Source organism: Magallana gigas, chromosome 6 (assembly GCF_963853765.1).
Source record: "Magallana gigas chromosome 6, xbMagGiga1.1, whole genome shotgun sequence".
In the NCBI taxonomy this organism is placed as follows: Eukaryota; Metazoa; Mollusca; class Bivalvia; order Ostreida; family Ostreidae; genus Magallana; species Magallana gigas.
The window spans coordinates 3,028,531-3,046,985 of NC_088858.1; the positions used below are offsets into that span (position 1 = coordinate 3,028,531).

The following is an 18,455-nucleotide window of genomic DNA, read 5'->3' on the forward strand; positions in this document are numbered from 1 at the left end:
GTATTCTGCACACTCATCCTAGGGTATAACTGTGTAGTTAGAGATATCTTTATGTTGAATGGAATAGACTGCAAGATTTTATGGAAGACATATATGTAATTAATATAAGGATATTGAAGATATTGTATGTGACCCAATATATATAATGTAAAGGGTAAAAGACAACTTTATCTGCATGCATTTTCTTCACTATAGTTAGCGAAAGTGATTTTTAGTGTAGTCAAGATGGCGGAGGGGAGTGTGGTAGATGCCTCAAAGTTGAAAAAATTGAATACCATAGTAATCTTTTTTATCTAGTGGCTTTTACACAAATTCTTTTAGCATTATTAAATATACTTATTGATAATCATTGCACTAACACATACAATGCTGTAGAAATAGAATATCAAACCCAAAACAAAACAAAAGTCGCAAGTTAAAAAACAGATATTTATTTTGACACAGCTAGAATAAGCACAGATCTTTATACATCATTTGTATATTGAGAATTGAAAACACAACAAATATCAGAGCTAATGTCACACAAAAGTGGGCAGGGCTTAGCTGCAGGCGGTAAAGTTGGATAGACACTGAAAAAGATTTGTGTAATCTAAGGAAAATCTCGTGCAATACCCTCACCAGTGACAAATAACTTAAAAATAAATTAACAAAAAATGGATTCAGATCATGCAGTAGCTTCAAAGGATTCAACAGAGGATCAAATATCAAATCTATGTCGTACATAAATTTTATTATAAGAGCATATTAACAATAAAAGAATTGTTTTTGTTGATTGAAATCAACTTCTGTTCATTTTGCAGTAAAAATCAATCTGTAATAGTGTGTGTGTGTGTAAAACTACTTAAAATTAAAGGTAAAATCTACATGGACGGAAACAAAAAATAAAATGTTTATAAAATAAATGAAATTATAAATAAAATCAGGTATAAAACCGTCATTGGTGAATGATAAGTATCAACTAGATCTCTCCAGAACCTGATGCCCACTATGACTGGTCTAAACAGAGAGGAGACGGAAATATGGTCTGTTTGAAGCACGCGGTCAGTACAGAGCGTGCTTTCATTAACCTGCTTTATTTCTGATCAGGGAAAATCGAAAAATTATACAAATACTGAGTATACATAAACGTTGATTGCTTTCTTTCCTAATATCTCTTTATATGAATTATTTCTTAACTAACAAAGATGCATTTACGTGCGCAGTATATGATTGACACAAAAATCAGATTCTGTGGACGTTTACCCTGACATAGAGTCAACAAATATTTCTCTATGCAAGATGATTGTTACATAATTTGTGACGCGTAATCTCAGAACAATACAAAAAATAGTCTACTTTGGTCACAGACTGAAAATACTTGGTATAAAAATAAGAACATGTACCTGTAGATATGTACAACACTAAAAATATATCACATGAATTATCTCCCTTTAAAGGGACTTGAACACGATTTGACTTAAAATTTTCAAATTTTATTTTTCCATTTTCAATGTTTATACTGATAAATATAAAAGTTTATAATGCTATGTCAAAATTTGAAAGTTAAACATCAAGTTGTAAGTGAGATACAGAATTCATAATTCTTTGTTTTGTAAACAAAGCTCGAATATTGTCATTTTTTACATACGTGTTGTATTGGTGTAAGTTTCAATCAAATGTACCTTTCTTTTGTTGATATTAGTATTTACAAAGATTTTGAGTTAGCTTAAATTGTTTTTTTACATGTCATTTTGTCTACGAAATGGTAATTCTCTTCATTACATTTTTGTAAACAACTATAAGACTCGAGCTTTGTTTACATAACAACCAATTCTTACCTCTGTATCTCACTTGTAAATTGACTTTCACATTCAATATTTTGGTCAATCATTTAAAATGCACCAGTTAACTATTTTATAAATAAAAATAAAAATAAAATTTTTGATCTCAAATCGTGTCCAAGTCCCTGTAATAATGCAACAAAATTAAAAAAATAAATTTATTTTGCACAGACATTTTGAATTTATTTCCTGCTGTAACCAATCTCCATTTATTTAAAGAGCTTAACGAATAAATGCCAGAACCAACATCATGGACAAAGGTTAGCCTTTTTTTTACTCTTTTACTAAAAATATTGTGAATTCTACACACATGTATATCCAACAATGCAGAATGAACAAAATTAACATCAAGAAGTAAACCATTCTTAACCCGTAAAATACTTTGTTGTGTACTCAACACAAACAGAGACTGCATCAATTAATTCTTCATAATAAAAATATTATTACGGTACAATAAATATTACCAGCATTTCTACAGTTACCGATGTTGCTTTGAGTACAGCATTTGTCACAAAACTCTTTAAGAGAAATTTTCTCAAAAAAAAAACGATAAATAAAAACAAGGATTACACAGAGAGCACCCAAGATTAAGAATTGAACACCAAATACATGTATTAAGAACTGTAGATAATCACATATTGTTCTCAAACTGTAACACCACAATATCTGCTAGCACTTGAAACCCTGACATTCTCTGTATTGCAAAGAGAGGGACAATACTTTCAGTCAAGAAAATCTCATAAGCTTCTGCAATGTGGTAACCATAGAAACAGAGCTAAGATGGGTGAGGGAAAATTACTGAGTAACAGTCATAAGGATTGTTCATAAAGAAGGCCTGGATAGATTAAAATAGGGTGGGTCAATAATAATGGCACAAGGGGAATAATAAGGGGGCGGGTTTAATAATAGTGGGTCTGATACAAGAGCTTAGCAGATGAAAGGGGCAAGACGTGCACCATGTCCTAACAGTTACCATCTAAAAGCATCATTCAGCTTATCAAAAATGCCATTTGGTGGGTAAGTTTATGTTACACACTAGGTGGGTACAGATAAAATAAGTTACACACAAGGTCAGACTGTGGGAATGCTGATTGGGTGAGAGGAGAAGATGGGGTAGCCCAGGGGTGGGTCCGCAGCCTGCACAGTGAGGTTGCGGAGGATGGTGGGGTGGGCTTGGATGCTGTATCTCTCCTCATCGTCGTTGGTGAAGTAGAGCAGCTCCAGACTGAGGTTGGCCCACTGCCCCTTCACCGCCTCGCTGTTCAGTCGGCCGATATACACCATCTCCTCCTGCAGGGTCAGCAGTCGACTGCTGTACGTCCCCTACAAAACAAGATCAGGCAAGTGTCAGACCAAGTCGGAATTGAATGACTTAAATTGTATATATTCCCTATGACTTATTCTTTATGGAATTGTATATACTACATGTATACCTGAAACTACCAGTATATGTATTTAATTGTACTGCAATTTTTTTTCTAATGAATATTGGTATTAATTGACATAGATAATGAACTAGTATTTCCTTGTATGATTCCTATTTGTATTTTCTAGCTTAGAATTACTTGTATATTACATAAGACCAATCAGGAGGCAAGGATTTTAAATATCTAGCATATTTTTCAAGACAGATTATTACAGTTACAGATTATTTACAGGTACTATTAGAGGCTAATTTTCAAAACCAGCTTATTATTAAAATTGGCTATTTTCCAAGATACACGTTTAAGGGTATTTAAATAATCAAATCTACTTGCAAGTGAAATGAACAATTAAATCCGTACATGTAGCTTCTTGGATAAGAGAATTTGGGACACTGTAAATATTACCTGTGCCTTGTTGTGACCCAGAGAGAAGAGATTGGGGACAGAGTTGAGGACAGAGGTTTTCCATTCCTCCTCCTTCTCCAGACCAATGTACCAGTCCCGGTCAAACTCCGTCAGGTACTCCTCAAACTCGGCGGGGGTGGTGGCTTCCCCCATCAGGACCTGGTCCAACATCATCTTAAACCCGTACCTACAAAGACAACAACATACAGCTCACTGCATCATCCCTTGTAATATGTTACAATGTATGTTGGAATTTAACTTTGTAATCTGTGAACTGTATCACCATTACTTACTCCAAATCATTTAATACCCGGTAATTGTAAACATTTAGTACTTTTTGTGAAACATACATTTATATCTACTATGACTATAAAGTTACTGATGATACAGTCTTCAGTGTTTTTTCCTCATTAGTTACCAGTACCTAGAGACCTTTAGGACTAGTTTGGTTACAATGTTAGCTGTTGGCCTTTAAGACTAATTTGTCTATAGTTTTCCTATATGCCTTCAAGACTAATATGTCTATAACTTACCTATTGTTCTTTAGAACCATTTTGTCTATAACTTACATTAAATGCCTTATTGACTAGCCTGTAAAACCTCTTGCTAGGACTAGCTTGTCTCTATCTTACCTATAGGCTTCTAGGACTAGCTTGTACAATTCCTTGCCAGAACTAGCTTGTCTATATCTTACCTATAGGCTTCTAGGACTAGCTTGTACAATTCCTTGCCAGAACTAGCTTGTCTATATCTTACCTATAGGCTTCTAGGACTAGCTTGTACAATTCCTTGCCAGAACTAGCTTGTCTATATCTTACCTATAGGCTTCTAGGACTAGCTTGTACAACTCCTTGCCAGAACTAGCTTGTCTATATCTTACTATAATAATTTAGGATTAATATGTGTATAACTTCCCTGAATAGTCTTTAGGGACTAATTTGTCTATAACTTACCTGTAGGACTTCAAGACTAGTTTGTACAACTCCTTGTCTTCCGACAACCAATCCAACATGGCATTCCAAGGGAGATCACCATTGTAAAATTTGTACAAAGTATTGGCACCTCCCACTGAAGCTGTAAAAAGAAGAGTTTCAGACGATTTTCACTCATAAAACGAAGCAATTAATAACATTTTTGTTTTTAAAGCACAATTCACTTACAATTTGTATCAAATATGGAGTAGCAGGCCATGACAAGCTGAGAGTAGCAGTTTGTCAAAACGTCATCATTGGCAACCTCCTCCTTCACTTGATTAATGGGACCCTTCACTCCTGACCAGTCTAATGTCCCTAGGACATGCTTGAACCACTCCCTGGGGAATTTCCCCATGTATCTTGAGACCTGAGAAGGTTCAAGGGGCAGTTCCCGCCATTTCTGGGGCAGACTTATATGCACAGAATGCGAACACTTAAAGTCAGGGGAACCTGCTAGATTAGTCATTGGCTTAAATATTCCATTGCTTGTCTTTTTGCTGTCAAATTTTGAGACAGCCCCAACATTTGGTGTCTTTTTCTTTACATCCAAGGCTGGAAGCCCTAATTCAAAATCATTCATGAGGTCTTCAATCTCATCATCAAACTTGCTGACTGTTTTAGCGGGTGCTCCAAAGGTTGGAGTCTTTGCCTTCTTTGGTTCCTGTTTTGTGGCGTTAGTTTTCTTTCTGTCTGTAAACTCATCCTCAGAGAAAATACTGTCTGTAAAGCTTCCAAGGGAACCCCAAGAAGAGTTCATTTTATTTTGCTTTGAAGATGATGGTCTTCCTGCATAGGTCTCCATGGCTATCACAGCTCTATCATTATGATGAAGAGAAGCTTTTGAGATTCTCCCTGATAAATTGTTATTATTTTCACTTCCTGCTCCCTTGCTTGCATTTTCCAGATTTCTCTTCTTCTCTTTAATTTTGAGCTGATTCACACGATGCAGCAGGACCCACACCAGACTTTTTATGAATGACGACATCACAATATCGAAGCTTCCTGGCTGGTCTATAATTCCAGTTAAGACATTACGTGCATCTGAGTAAGTTTTGACTGGTTCTATGTCCACCAGCGCCAGCGTGTGCAATGGATACTGGTTGAGGGAACAGCCAAGCTTCTCAGGGAATGCCTCCTCGAAGATGTCGTCCAGGCGAGCTGCCTCAGCTGTGTGACACGAGGTCTCCTGGAGTTCCAGCCCCTTTATACTGACCGTGCAGTAGCCCGCTCCCCGCTCCAAAACCATGATCCACACCAGGCGATCCTGGAACCGTAGCAGGTAATGGTTACCCACAAATGCTTCACCTGAAATCACGAATTAAAACTATTCTAAAAAAGGACCTTTGCCAAATGCAATATTTACAGTACACTGCAAGACAAACGTTTTGATCTTTTGCAACTACTGTGTATTTTCTTACTCAAAGAATTTTAAGAAACTTATTTTGTTTATATCATTTTTACGGTATCAACAATAATAAGTCACTGTATGAATAAGACGATTATATCATAAACCAAACTCTCTCTAGAAAACATACTGGTGTGTCAAAAGTGTTACAATTATGGAAAAATAGAGAAAACTTAGCTTCCAGAAAAGGCATCAACAATAGAGCAAGAAAAGTGCCTACCTAATCTTCCATCAGCGAAGGCCGATCCGAGGGTTCCACTTAGGACGGGGGCCAGCTGTTTGTAGAACATGGTGTCCGGGTTAACATTGGCAGAGGCGCCAACATTCTCAGGCCAGAACTTGTTGGGGCGGGGAAACCCCATGACAAAAAGAGGAAGTGTAAACAACGGGAGAAGTGGTGCAGATAAAACTGAGGCCAGCGAAACCATGAGGAGGACCAGGGGGAACAGAAATACGGACACTCCAATCAATGCCGCCGTGGATCCACGCCGCTGTTTCTTGTCTGTCCAGGATGTGATCAACACAGTCACACAGAAGTAGAGCTTATTAAGGAACTGAATGGTGCGGTCCAGACACAGGCCAATCACAAAGGACAGGATGGGGAAGAGGATGAGGTCAGAGGTTGACATCGTGGTAACCAGGACGATATGCGTGATGGAGAGCTCCAACAGACTTGTCACTGTATTCTGCCAAATCTACAACAGTTTTAAATAAGTGCTTAAGTTTCATGTATCACTGATTGTTTGAAACTCATGTACCCCTATGCATTGTACTGGTACTTGTCCAAAATGAAATTTTCATAAAATAGTTCTTTATTCTTGTTGACATTAAATCAAAACAGTGGATCCTCATTTATCCAGATGCTTTGGTTCCTATCAAATTTGTCTCAGTGTCTTAATTGTCTGGAAATCTTTTTCCTTTAAGATTACCTATGTTACAAAGGTAATGGTTTTGGGTACAGTTAACATCGAAGCATACTGTTGTTATCTCTCTTTAAATAAGGAAAACAAGATTGGTTTTGCCGTTGTGACTTTATATATAATACATTGTATTGATATTTATCTACAATAACTTAATTGGTAAAATCACAGCTTGGAGATAGACATTATATTGTATATCTTGTACAGATTTAATTTCACTCTTGAAAGTGATTTCCTTATCATTTTAATTTGTACTCTCATACACATTTTATCTGAACAAATTTTCATCATTTCATGCAAGAATAGGTTCAGTGTAAAGTGGATTCAAATTATTGAATATGGTTTTAAATTCTCATCAAATTTTCAGAGTCAAACTGATGAATTATTGATTTGTAGATACTGTGCATATAGACCAAATGTTATGATACTTAACATTCAAAAGTATTGAACAGCAGGCAATATGTCTATATATGTTCATATATATGTTCTCTCTCAGGAAAACTGCATACAGTCAGCAACTACTTAAAAACTCTTGTTTAGGTTAATAAATATAAAGAAAATTGCTTTTTATGGCAGAAAGAGATTGTTTGGTGTTTCAACATTGAATTCCTCATAAACAAGACAAAACAATGGATCAAAATCTTTGGATGAAGCATCTGATTACATGTACCTGGCATCTGGATACCTGGCATCTGGATAACTGAGGTTCAACAGAACTGTATCAGTCATGAACCTATATCAAATATAACAGTAAAGAAAACTTACTGCCCTGAATACTCGCACCACACCGAACAGGTACCACACAGAGGTGGCGGTGCTGAGGGCGGTGGTGACAGATACAGAGGCAGGGTCACTGGTGGTCACCAGCAGAGAGGCGTACCCCAACATGGTCAGTGGAGCCACTGTAAAGAGAACAGAAACATGACTAATTTACACAATATACATTAAAATAAAATATATCCAATAATTATTGCGATGATCTAATTTTCGCTTTTTTAGCATTCCCTTTCAAATTGCAAAATATTGAATATGCAGAAATTATATCCTGTATTATTTTCTATAAGACACTTTTAAAATAGCGAAAAATGACTGACGCAAATCAAAAAATGCTAAATATTTTCCCCATTATCCCAAATTTTGTGACATGCAAAAAAACAGATATATGGTACTAACAGTATAATAAAACTGGGACAATCATTAAATAGACTTACAAGTGTTCAATTGGTATATTTGAAAGTACAGGTAATTGTTTTTATACTTATGGGACAAATTTTAGTTAAAATAATGTGTTTTTAATTTTTGTATAACAACTCATTACATGTATTTTGCAAAAAAAATGTTTCAATAATTTGATAGTCTAATGAAATACACAATAAAATTTCTCAGATTTGATGTTTGAATAATTGATATACATGTATTATAACAACACATCTAAACAAGAGGCTGAACTTTACCCCAGTTAACAATGATCCTCCGGACCACTCCCAGGGGTTTCAGCGTCTTCCTTGTGTCCAGGAAAATTTTACCTAGATGACTGGATTTGGGAAACAGCCAGTTCCTCAACAATCCGAAAAATATGTACACATTCTGAAGATCTCTCAAAATTTTCTCCAAAACACAGAATCCGATAATCACATAACCAAGAATTCTCCACACATCCCCACTGATTGTATGTGAGTTCATGTTTAGTAAACCTGCTGTAACCCCCACAACAGCCAGCATTATAAAATGGTACAAAAACTCCAACACACCCCATCTCCATAGAAACCCTTTGATCCTCATGTCCATAGCAATGACTCCCTGGTCATCAGACACCTTGTTTCTGCTTCTACAGGTGTGGATAATTTGGTTGACCAGACCTCCAAGGTCAATGCTGAGAAGATAACCAAACAGAGCTGACACAAGGACGGTGGCCAGACAGGAGGGCATGAAATAGGCAGCAAAGTACACACCCACAGAAAGTAGTAATAGGACCCCAAGTCTGTAATAATCAACAGTAAATATATCAATCAACTGCAACAAAAATCCCCTCAGGTGTTCACCGGAAGCAATGATGGTTATGAAACGTACTGGTACCTGAGACCTAATTTACCTGAGATCAGAGGCCATCGGAGATCCTCCCAACAGGTGGATGTGTACCTGTTCCCCCAGCCACAAGAAGAAACAGTCAACTGGAGGGAGGAAGCCACCAGTCCATAACACAGGCAGAACCACAAACAGAATGTGAAGGGCCTGGTTTGTGGTGGAGAAAGTAGCTTGGCTGTGGTATCTGCAACAGAAACAACATCAAACTCAGCCACAAAGTGCAAACAAGTTCTGAGAGCATTCTGTTATCTATAAACCATAATAGGTGAGTTCAATTAGTTATTTTGATAAAAATAAGAATATATACCTGTATTAAATTCACAATATTTTTATATTCAAAAGTTTATTCTATAGGTTTTTTCCTCCAAAATTAATGTTCATAACAAAATAATTATATCTAAGGCCACGTCAATATAATTTCTTGTTTGTCGGACATTCAGTGAAAAGGGTTTTGAGCTGGTGAGCAAATAAACATTAATATTACATGTATTCCTTTTTGTAGCAAAAATTTTTAGGAGGTACATAAATAAATTTGAGTGAACAGTTATTTTTTCTACTTGTTTCTGATTTATGAATTAAAACTATCAAAAATGCAAGAATAAAGCAGAAATAGAACAGAAAACAGCACAGAATTTCCTGGATGCGGGAAATCAATAATGTTATTTATATAGTTTTAACTAAATATGAGTGTGTGGGGTCCAATGATTATATTGGTGTGGCCTAATGAGGAAATACTTAATATAAAAAATCTGTTTCATTAAATAACCTTTTTAACCTACCTGTATAAAAGATCAAACATACAGAAGACTAGAACATAAAATGGCCTGGTCAAGGGAGATAACTCCCATCTGTCCATTGTCCTGTAGGTGGCAGGCTCTGGAGGGGCTGCCACTGTGAGAGGATACTGAGCCACCAGTACAGTGAACCAGCCAAAAACAAAAATAACCACAGTGGCTCCCGTACTGCTACTATACAGTGCATTCAGTGTGGTGGGCAAGAGATACCAAAGGGAAAGTCCACACATACACCCAGATAAAACAGCATGAATGATGATATTGGCAATAAACTTTTTCCTGGGTATAACAAATTCATACGTTTCCACTCCGCAGCATGACACAAAATCAATCTCATCTTCCTCGGCGAAGAGGTTCTTTTTGGTGGGGTATGTCAGATCTGATGTACATTTTTCCTGTACAATGGTAGATATGATGTTGGCAGCCAAGACAAAGGCAAGGACCAGAGACCCATAAAGAATCACACCTACGACATCACTGATGGTATCCAATTCTACGAGTAATGTCACAAGTCCTCCAAGAATAAAAGGAATGATAAACAGGATAAGCTGATTAATATAAACATACACAGGTGCATCATAGCCAAGGCGAAGTTTGGGTCCCCCTAGGATGGTCTGGGGAAACCTCTTGGCAAAGAATTCCTGCTTATAATCATTCAGTAGAGGAATCCCTGTCCCCATACTGCTGTTTTCTTAGATCAGGTCACGCTGGATTCTATGAGTGTTGTCAACTCCATTGTTACATCTGAAAAAAAATAGAAAATCAAATAACAGAAGGCAGATCCGTTAACATAATATATTTTTTAATAGATAGATCAAAAAACATTTGTTTTCATTGGAAACGAACACTTTAAAGAATGTTATCGACTTCCAGATCTTTATAGAAATATATTAAGGGGCAATTACCTTTATAAACAAGTAAAGTTACAAGATGTTCTTAAATTTAACATCCTGTCACTGTTAACAATAACATCATATCACATATTCGCTCTTTGAATGAAAATGTTGATAATTTCAACATTCCGATAAAATGAAAACTAAAAGAGGAAATCGAAAGGTCTGGTATTTATGTTTCCGGTATATGTGAACGGGTCATAAATATATATGTTTTTTGTTATTGGTATTTAAAAAAAAATATGATACTCAAGACTAAAATACACTTATAATTAACCTTGCTAAAAATACTACATTTGAGATCATCCAATCTTAGAAATAACATCTTGACAAAGGAAATGCAATTTAATTCTCCGTAGTTTCGAACAACAAAAGAAACACATTTTGGGGATTGAATTATACGTTTTGTTGTGAAATCATTATTTCAGAAAATAAATTTAATATAAATATTAATTATGACTCTTTAAAATAAAGAAATCGCAATTCAATTCATGATTAATTAAGTGCGAAACTGATTAATGATTTGAGAATATGTAAAGATGGCAGCTCCCTACTCTCAGTTCTCCCCGAGTCCCACTCCAGTAAATGTTTGCGTGGAAGCTGTACTTGAAAGTCAGATTCAAGAAGTCAGAGTAGTAGAAAAACCAGATGCACCAGACGGACATGAGATTCAAGAAGTTTACGTTCCGTACGTAGATTTTACTGTATCTTAAAATACATTTTGCTCATATAACGTTAAATATTTTAGAAGAAAAAAAATTGCATTGATTTTTAAAATGACTTTGAGTTGACTAGCCACTGTTCTAACTAATATGTTAAATAAAACATTCTTAGTTAAATGCGAGAAATGTTATTTCTGATATTTATTGAATTGAATTTGCTTTCTCAATTTACTATTCTGTTGTACTTAATGTATGTAATTGTATACTGTATATTCCTATTAAAACGCGAGGAATTAATATCCGCGTAAAATCGCGAAAAGCCCGTCTCGCGAATTTTAAAATCTTGCTTTTAATTTTTGGACATATATAAACTACATGAAACTCTGATAAAATTTCGGCAATCGCGAATTTTATGTTCTTGCGATTTGATGGAAATCTGTTGAACCGCGGAATTAAGTACTCGCATAAAATAAGGAATTTACAGTAGTGGTAATTGTAACGTCACGGCACCAATGTAATCACATAGTGGTTATTACTTTTATTTAAATACCAAGAGTTCCATGATATTCTTAAGTCTCTAGTCACTAAAGTAAGGTAAATCTCAAATCAAATAAGGTTTTCTCAGTCTAAATCCAATTCTCCGTAATAATGAAAATGTTCTAAAAATTTATTTCAACGCTGTCAAATATTTACAAGTATTACAAAGTAACACCAGTTCCAGCTAAATGAAAACACTTGTTATGAGGTTTTGTAGATTTATTATGGTGCATGAAACAAAATACAAAACGTTATCTACAAAAATATACAGTAAACTTCCCTTTACTATCCTTACCAAGTAACAACATAAATGTAAGCCTGCCTTAATGTTAATTTAAAGTCCAAGTACCCAAACTGAATGCCAACCCACTTAGCACGGACCAAACGCCTAGCATGCTGCACAATGGAAATTTACGTGACAATAAACAAAATACTAATAGCAAGGCAATGCATGAGTTGGGAAATGGAGACTGGGGCCAACCCATCTACCTGGGGAAGTGAGTTGACTCGAACCTTAGAGAAGATTCCACGTCAACTGCCAGTCTAAGGCAAATCCTGACTTTATTTACACCGTGCTCTGGGGGTGTGTTTCTCTTAACCAATCAGAATGATTATATGTATTTATAACTCGAACTAGCTTTTCCCCACATCATTATGAATTACACCCACACTTTCCGAATGATACTTAAACGAATACAACCAATCATATTTATCGTTACGTTTTGCTTAAGCTATAGACGAAAATATGCTTGACATGTGACCATGCTATTAAATATTATCCTATCACACGTAATAGAAAAGGAGGAATGAGATAGGCTCAAACTCAAGACCCTTCTGTTTAAAAACCAGTGCTCTACCGACTGAGCTAACCCACTAGCTAGTGCTAGAAGGAGCATGGCAGTACTGAGCCTTTTGTACATCTAATACATACTTTAACACTGAACAAAACAATATTTAATATTCTAGTAATATAAAATTACTCAAGAAACTAACATCAAATGCACAAACACTCTAAAAAATTTCTGAAGTTTTCATTCAATCTGACAAGCTGTTTGTAACACAGGCTCATTTTGCTCTTCAGACCACTGTCTATGTCAGAGAATCTGACAAAATTAGCACAGAAGATTGACTTTTACAAAGATGAAAGTGACGAGAAAGGAAAACCCACTTCTGAGGGTGAAAAAGAAGAGGAAGAAAAAACAGGAGCAGCTTTTCAGCCATCGCTTTGGCCCTGGGACTCTGTTAGAACCAAGCTAAGGTAAGAAATAGGAGTTAGATTAAGGCCAATAGGAGTTAGATTAAGGCCATTAAACATTTTGACAGTTACTGTAGTTTTATAAAGAGAAGGTAATAGGATTGGAGGAGTTTAAATACTCTAGTTATTTATTTCTTTTATTTGACAAAATCATTTATTACATAAAAGGTTATATTGTATGTCAAGTAAAAAGCATCATTACAAATAAGATCTTTTCTTATAGAACATCACTGACAGAAATGAGTGTTTTATTGGACATACTGAATGTATCCTCCAGTAAAGAGAAGCGCTACATGGTATTAGACCCCGTACAACAGAATGCCCCTGATCCAAAGCTAGCGGTACAGCTCATGTCCAAAAGAAGAGTAAGGGTTTATAACTAAGATAAATAAATAAAAGAACACCACAAAATTTACCGTTATATACTTAGTGATGGCTAATCATGCACATTTTTGTGTAAAATATTGATATTAACATACTGGTATTCTGAAATAGTTCATGCTCATTAAGTATTACATGTTCATGGTATTTGGGTAAATATCTATGAGGATGTTAATACTTGTGTTGATGATTTTTATAGATAATATTCTGACATGATTCTCTTTCTCAGGCTCTTCAGTCAGCTGCCAGTGTTCTACAGTCAGGTGCAGAAAGGTTACGAAAGTCACACGCTGAAATCAACAACAAAAATGACTTTCACTTGGAACTGTTAAATGTTCGACAGAAATGGAGACTAAAAAAGACAGGCACCTCAATCTTAGGCGATCTCAGTTATAGATCAGGTCTGTTTTTATTTGTTAATTTCTCACGTAATTTGATTGAACATTACATTGATTTCAGTAATGCTTTTATGACAGGTGCTGGTTCACACAATGCTAGACTTTCTGTGACAACTATATTAACATGGTGTTTATAGTGACAATCTGATTCATTCTGTCATATTATGTGCTATTTTTACCTAATTTGATTATTAGTTGGATCAAGATACATGCATAATGGAGTGTTTGAGGTGGTGAAGAGTTCAGATCTGACCGCGGAGGGGGAGTTCCTGGCCCAGCGTGGAAGCCTGGATGTGGTGGTCCCCACAGAGCTAGAGGGCGGGGCCTACATACAGGTGGAGGTCAAGTCTGTACCAGGTAACTGCATCACAGGTAAAAAGACATTTCTAATTCAACATAATTGATTGTGTTCTCAATATTAGGTCCAGGTTGTGTTGTGTTTAAGGTAATGACTCTAACAGGGAAGTTATGATATTATGTAGGTTACTTAGTACATTGGAGCATTACAATGTATTTGTGTTGCTTAGATACCATGGATCTGACTGGAGCCATTCTACGAGTGCCGTCAGGAATTGGACCAGTCCGAAGTGAAACCTACTGGCAGCAGAAGCTAGAAAAAGCACAGAATGTTTTGTTCTGTAAAGAAATATTTGCACAGGTACATATACAATTTATTTTTAATCACGATACACAAACCTGTATTTGATGCATACTTTTTATTTGTGAGCCTCGGATATTTGATTTTGTTAAGGCAAATTATAGTTAAAGATTCATTGCTATATTAATCTAAATGTAGGCCTACATGTACCTGCATGTTTATCAATTTGCTTTATGATTCTGAAGTAATGCATGTGCTGATTTGCAAACTCATTTCATCTGTGGAGTTTTGAATACAGAGAGTGATACATGTACTCTTACAGTTTACATGAAAGTTCAAATGTATTGAATGACTTGATATCTTTTCTTGTGCATTCTGTAGTTGGCCAGAGAAGCTGTTCAATCCAAAGCCTCTATTCCACACCTGGTGGTTGGGAACCAGATTATAACTAATGTAAGTCTTTAGTAAAGCAATATGGTCTTTGTGGCCAAAAATATGTAATGTTTCCCCATACTCATAACCGGTAAATGTAAGATCATTAAACAATGTGATGTTTAATTACATTGATACATTGTTTAATGTTTCATTAAACAAAATATGGTCAGATTGCAATTATATCAAGCCATTCCAAAAGTCATGCATCTTTAGATCAGTTCACCAGTATTGGGATTAGGGTGGATTATTAGAATCTTACATACCCATCTATTTTTACATAGGTTTTTCCTGGTATTCAATTATCTATTGTCCTCTGCCATTCAACAGGAAAAGAGAGAGAGAAAAAGGTGAGTTCCAATATTCAATTAAGAGTGTTACCAATGCATGCAGACAGTTTTTGCACCACTTCTCATGTATTCCTTTTCTGAGATATCAATCTGATCATGTCATTCATTGCTAGCTCCCCCAATACAAGATGGACCACAATCACGTGTTGGAACACTCCCTGCATCAGCTCCTCCGTGAGAACCATTTCAAGAACATCAACTTCCCCGCCCCTCACCCCGTCACGGCGCTGGTGGGTCTGACCAAAAAACGGAGACTGGCCGGCCCCAATGCTCTCAGTCGTAAACAGCTGATGGACATGTCCGACAGGTCAGTGTCTTGCTGATGACATGTACTCGCATATATCATGTGAATCATGACTTCAATTTTATATTTCATCAGTTTACACCCATATAATGTGTTGATCTTCAGCACAACATAATATGTACGTTAAATTTTTAATAAACTGAGTTGACCATGAGTAAATTTTTTTTATTTGTTGTGTTGTTTCAGTGAGAGTATGTTGGATCAAATTATCAAACAGACTAAGCACAATGTCTTAAGATTGAGGTTTGTAGTCCATTCTTCACTTAGATCTATTATAAAAAAATCAAATGCCCTTTACTATGGTTGTAGCAGGCATAAGACTAGGCTACATGCTGTCTTTCATAAATTAATTGTTATCAATGACAGGACCATGCAGACTATTGATGGAATAGCGGCCACCCTGTCTGATCCACAGCTGACCGTCCACTGGAGCTGTTGTAACAGCAGCACAGAGGCCAGCTGTAGGGTCATCATAACATCTCAAGGTTACGACCTTAGGTAGGTGACATCAAGGTCATCATTACATCCCCATTACATCTGTCGGTTATGACCTCAGGTAAGTTATATTAAGGTCATCATTAAATATCAAGGTTACTACTGGAGTAGGTGACATCAGGGTACTGGTTCATGGCATAAATGTCATCTTCATGTCACTAGATTATAACGCTGGGTATGTTCTAATTATTTTTTAAATAAATCAATGGTATATTGTAAGATAAAGCAACATAAAGTAAAATAAACATACATGGACAGGACTACTCTGTAGTGTAGCTGATATTTGAAATCATATGAGACAGAGATACTTGGTATATGTGTATTGAGTAGTTGTACAGATGTCCATGTTGTCCTCTGTTTGCAGGGTGTGGCACAGCTTCGTGATCATCATCGGTGTGGACAGCCTCAAGGTGATCATCAAGGAGGGACGGGTCTTCTTCCTCTCGTTTGAAGAGAAGGAGCTACAGGATTTCATCATGTGGCAGGTACAGGCAGAAGTCATTAGTAAAATCAAAGGTTAAACTTATAACACAAACCCTGGCAATTATGAATGGTATTGTTAAATGCTTTATGGTCCAATTTAGAGTGGAATGGTTAAATTTTCATCTGGCATGTGAATTGAATAAATATAATGTTTGTAAACAAAAGATCTCTAAGTAAGTTAAGAATTTGTTTCCAATTTATTGCATTTCAGAACCGTTCAGTTTATATTCTTCATATTTGCTTGAATTGTCTGTGATCAGAACAATACTCGTAGGGCAGACTGACGACTTTATTTATGCATGAGTAACTCTTTTCAATTTCCTGTGTTTATTGTGAACCTTAAAAGAGTACACAAAAGCAAACAAACTTTTTCCCTTAAAAATAATTCATCAAAAAATAATTTATTTTGATAATAAGCCTATGCATCTTTAATGACAAATGCTATAAGAATTAGCCTATACTAGTACATCGTTAAAGACACATGCTATACATGTGCTTTCTCTTGGTTCCCTAGGTGTCGCAGCATCAGATCTCAGTGTCCCAGAATCTGGCACGATTGATGGGCTGGCAGATCATGAGTACCAGCACAGCGATGGGCGTGTCCGACCTAGAATCCTCAGGAACCGCTTCCTCTCTCATCCTCGCCGCCCCAAACAAAGAGAGGTGAAATGACTGGGTTTTTTTAAATGCAAAAAGGACTCTATATGATATGGGCCTAAAATGTCCCCTAAAGTGACCCTTTCTTCATACAGATATACATGTGAAGTTTTTTCATAGTTTTCATTTAGATGGAAATGCCCACTATTTAGAAATCTGACATCATAAAGGTTAACCTTTTCACGCCAATTTTGCATTTTTAGTATAAAACGGCTTGTTTTTAAACAGTTTTTCTTTCGGAAAATCTCGATTGATTCTCGAACAAAAAAATATTCTCATCAAAGATGAATCTATTCAAAACTAACAAGTGACCAAAAGTATTGTCCTTGTTCAAAGTGTCCCTCTGTATTTCCCGATTTGAAAAAAGATAAGAAAAATTTAAATTTTTGACAGATTTTGATTAACTTACAAAAATCAAGGGTCACTTCTGATGTCATAAACTGCCAGTGAGTGCAAATAAATAGGTATTAAATATATCTTACCTCTATTAAATACTTGAATTTGAGGTAAAATAAATGGAAAAACAACATATTTTAATACTCTTTGCAGTTTAACACACACACAGCTGAGTGAACATTTTGCTGCCACCTGGGATCTGGTCCTAGTGTGCATTATAATATTGAATCATGATATTTGATGCTTATTATTGATATTTGTGCTTCCGGTTTTTAGGATTCTTGCCATTAAAAGTGGGCCATCCAGTGGAATCAAAGTGTTTCTTCAGCAATCTCAAAAGGACAACAAAAACAGAGTTATCCTCCCTGACGATAAATGGCAGAGTGTTGGTGCTGACTATCAGCAGGTCGATCTTTCAAAATTTGAGGGCAGAAATTTTGCCTCAAAACTTGAACTCTTATTAGCAACATTTTCTCATGATTTATCATCAAGCTCATCCTGAAATAAACTCTTCTCAAGCCTGTTGTTGAGATTTTTAAGCATGTACACACCACCGTACTTGTTTCTTTAAGGACTTTTGACATTATTGCCTGTCTGTTTGCCTGTCAGGGATTTTTTTGACATCTCTCTGAAATACTGAAAATAAGTGAAGAAGGTGGGGGGGGGGGCTAGATTGCTGAAGATCTCGAATTTTATCTGCTTGTGTAGATCAGGTGAAAGAATCCAATTTTAATCAGATTGTCCAGCTATTCATAATACCACATTGTACTTGATATCAATTTAAGGT

The 18,455-nt window shown here is 36.0% G+C and overlaps 2 protein-coding genes across 3 annotated transcripts; one reads left to right on the forward strand and one right to left on the reverse strand.

The window, feature by feature from the left end:
* Positions 1-415: 415 nt before the first annotated feature.
* LOC105341253 (pecanex-like protein 4) lies at positions 416-10,887 on the reverse strand. The gene is made up of 10 exons (XM_066086768.1): positions 10,733-10,887; positions 9,813-10,571; positions 9,041-9,217; positions 8,403-8,929; positions 7,714-7,850; positions 6,249-6,723; positions 4,810-5,928; positions 4,603-4,723; positions 3,650-3,836; positions 416-3,143 (listed from the first exon to the last, which is right to left on the reverse strand). The coding sequence occupies exons 2-10, from the start codon at positions 10,505-10,507 to the stop codon at positions 2,892-2,894; spliced, it is 3,690 nt and encodes a 1,229-aa protein (XP_065942840.1). The 5' UTR covers positions 10,508-10,571; positions 10,733-10,887; the 3' UTR covers positions 416-2,891.
* Positions 10,888-11,232: 345 nt separating this feature from the next.
* Positions 11,233-18,193, forward strand: LOC105341254 (mediator of RNA polymerase II transcription subunit 17). Of its 2 annotated transcripts, none has more exons than XM_011447682.4 (14): positions 11,233-11,408; positions 13,001-13,177; positions 13,398-13,539; positions 13,785-13,956; positions 14,149-14,310; positions 14,481-14,611; positions 14,933-15,004; positions 15,268-15,333; positions 15,447-15,640; positions 15,824-15,880; positions 16,004-16,135; positions 16,497-16,617; positions 17,130-17,278; positions 17,945-18,193. In XM_011447682.4, exons 1-14 carry the CDS (start codon positions 11,260-11,262, stop codon positions 18,168-18,170), a joined length of 1,950 nt encoding a protein of 649 aa, XP_011445984.1. In that variant the 5' UTR covers positions 11,233-11,259; the 3' UTR covers positions 18,171-18,193. The 2 variants fall into 2 exon arrangements, with proteins under 2 accessions (XP_011445984.1, XP_011445983.1); XM_011447681.4 differs by having other exon boundaries at positions 11,234-11,408; positions 14,149-14,325.
* The last annotated feature ends 262 nt before the right edge of the window (positions 18,194-18,455 follow it).

What these genes read in the sequence shown, in the direction of transcription:
- LOC105341253 (XM_066086768.1), bottom strand. Translation starts at nt 10,507, where the DNA reads ATGGGGACAGGGATTCCTCTACTGAATGATTATAAGCAGGAATTCTTT. An exon ending in CTTCGCTGATGGAAGATTAG is followed by an intron (nt 5,929 to 6,248) that starts GTAGGCACTTTT and finishes TCGTGATTTCAG; the next exon opens with GTGAAGCATTTGTGGGTAAC. An exon ending in TGGGTCACAACAAGGCACAG is followed by an intron (nt 3,144 to 3,649) that starts GTAATATTTACA and finishes CTTGTTTTGTAG; the next exon opens with GGGACGTACAGCAGTCGACT.
- LOC105341254 (XM_011447681.4), top strand. Translation starts at nt 11,260, where the DNA reads ATGGCAGCTCCCTACTCTCAGTTCTCCCCGAGTCCCACTCCAGTAAAT. An exon ending in ATTCAAGAAGTTTACGTTCC is followed by an intron (nt 11,409 to 13,000) that starts GTACGTAGATTT and finishes TTTGCTCTTCAG; the next exon opens with ACCACTGTCTATGTCAGAGA. An exon ending in TCTGTTAGAACCAAGCTAAG is followed by an intron (nt 13,178 to 13,397) that starts GTAAGAAATAGG and finishes CTTTTCTTATAG; the next exon opens with AACATCACTGACAGAAATGA.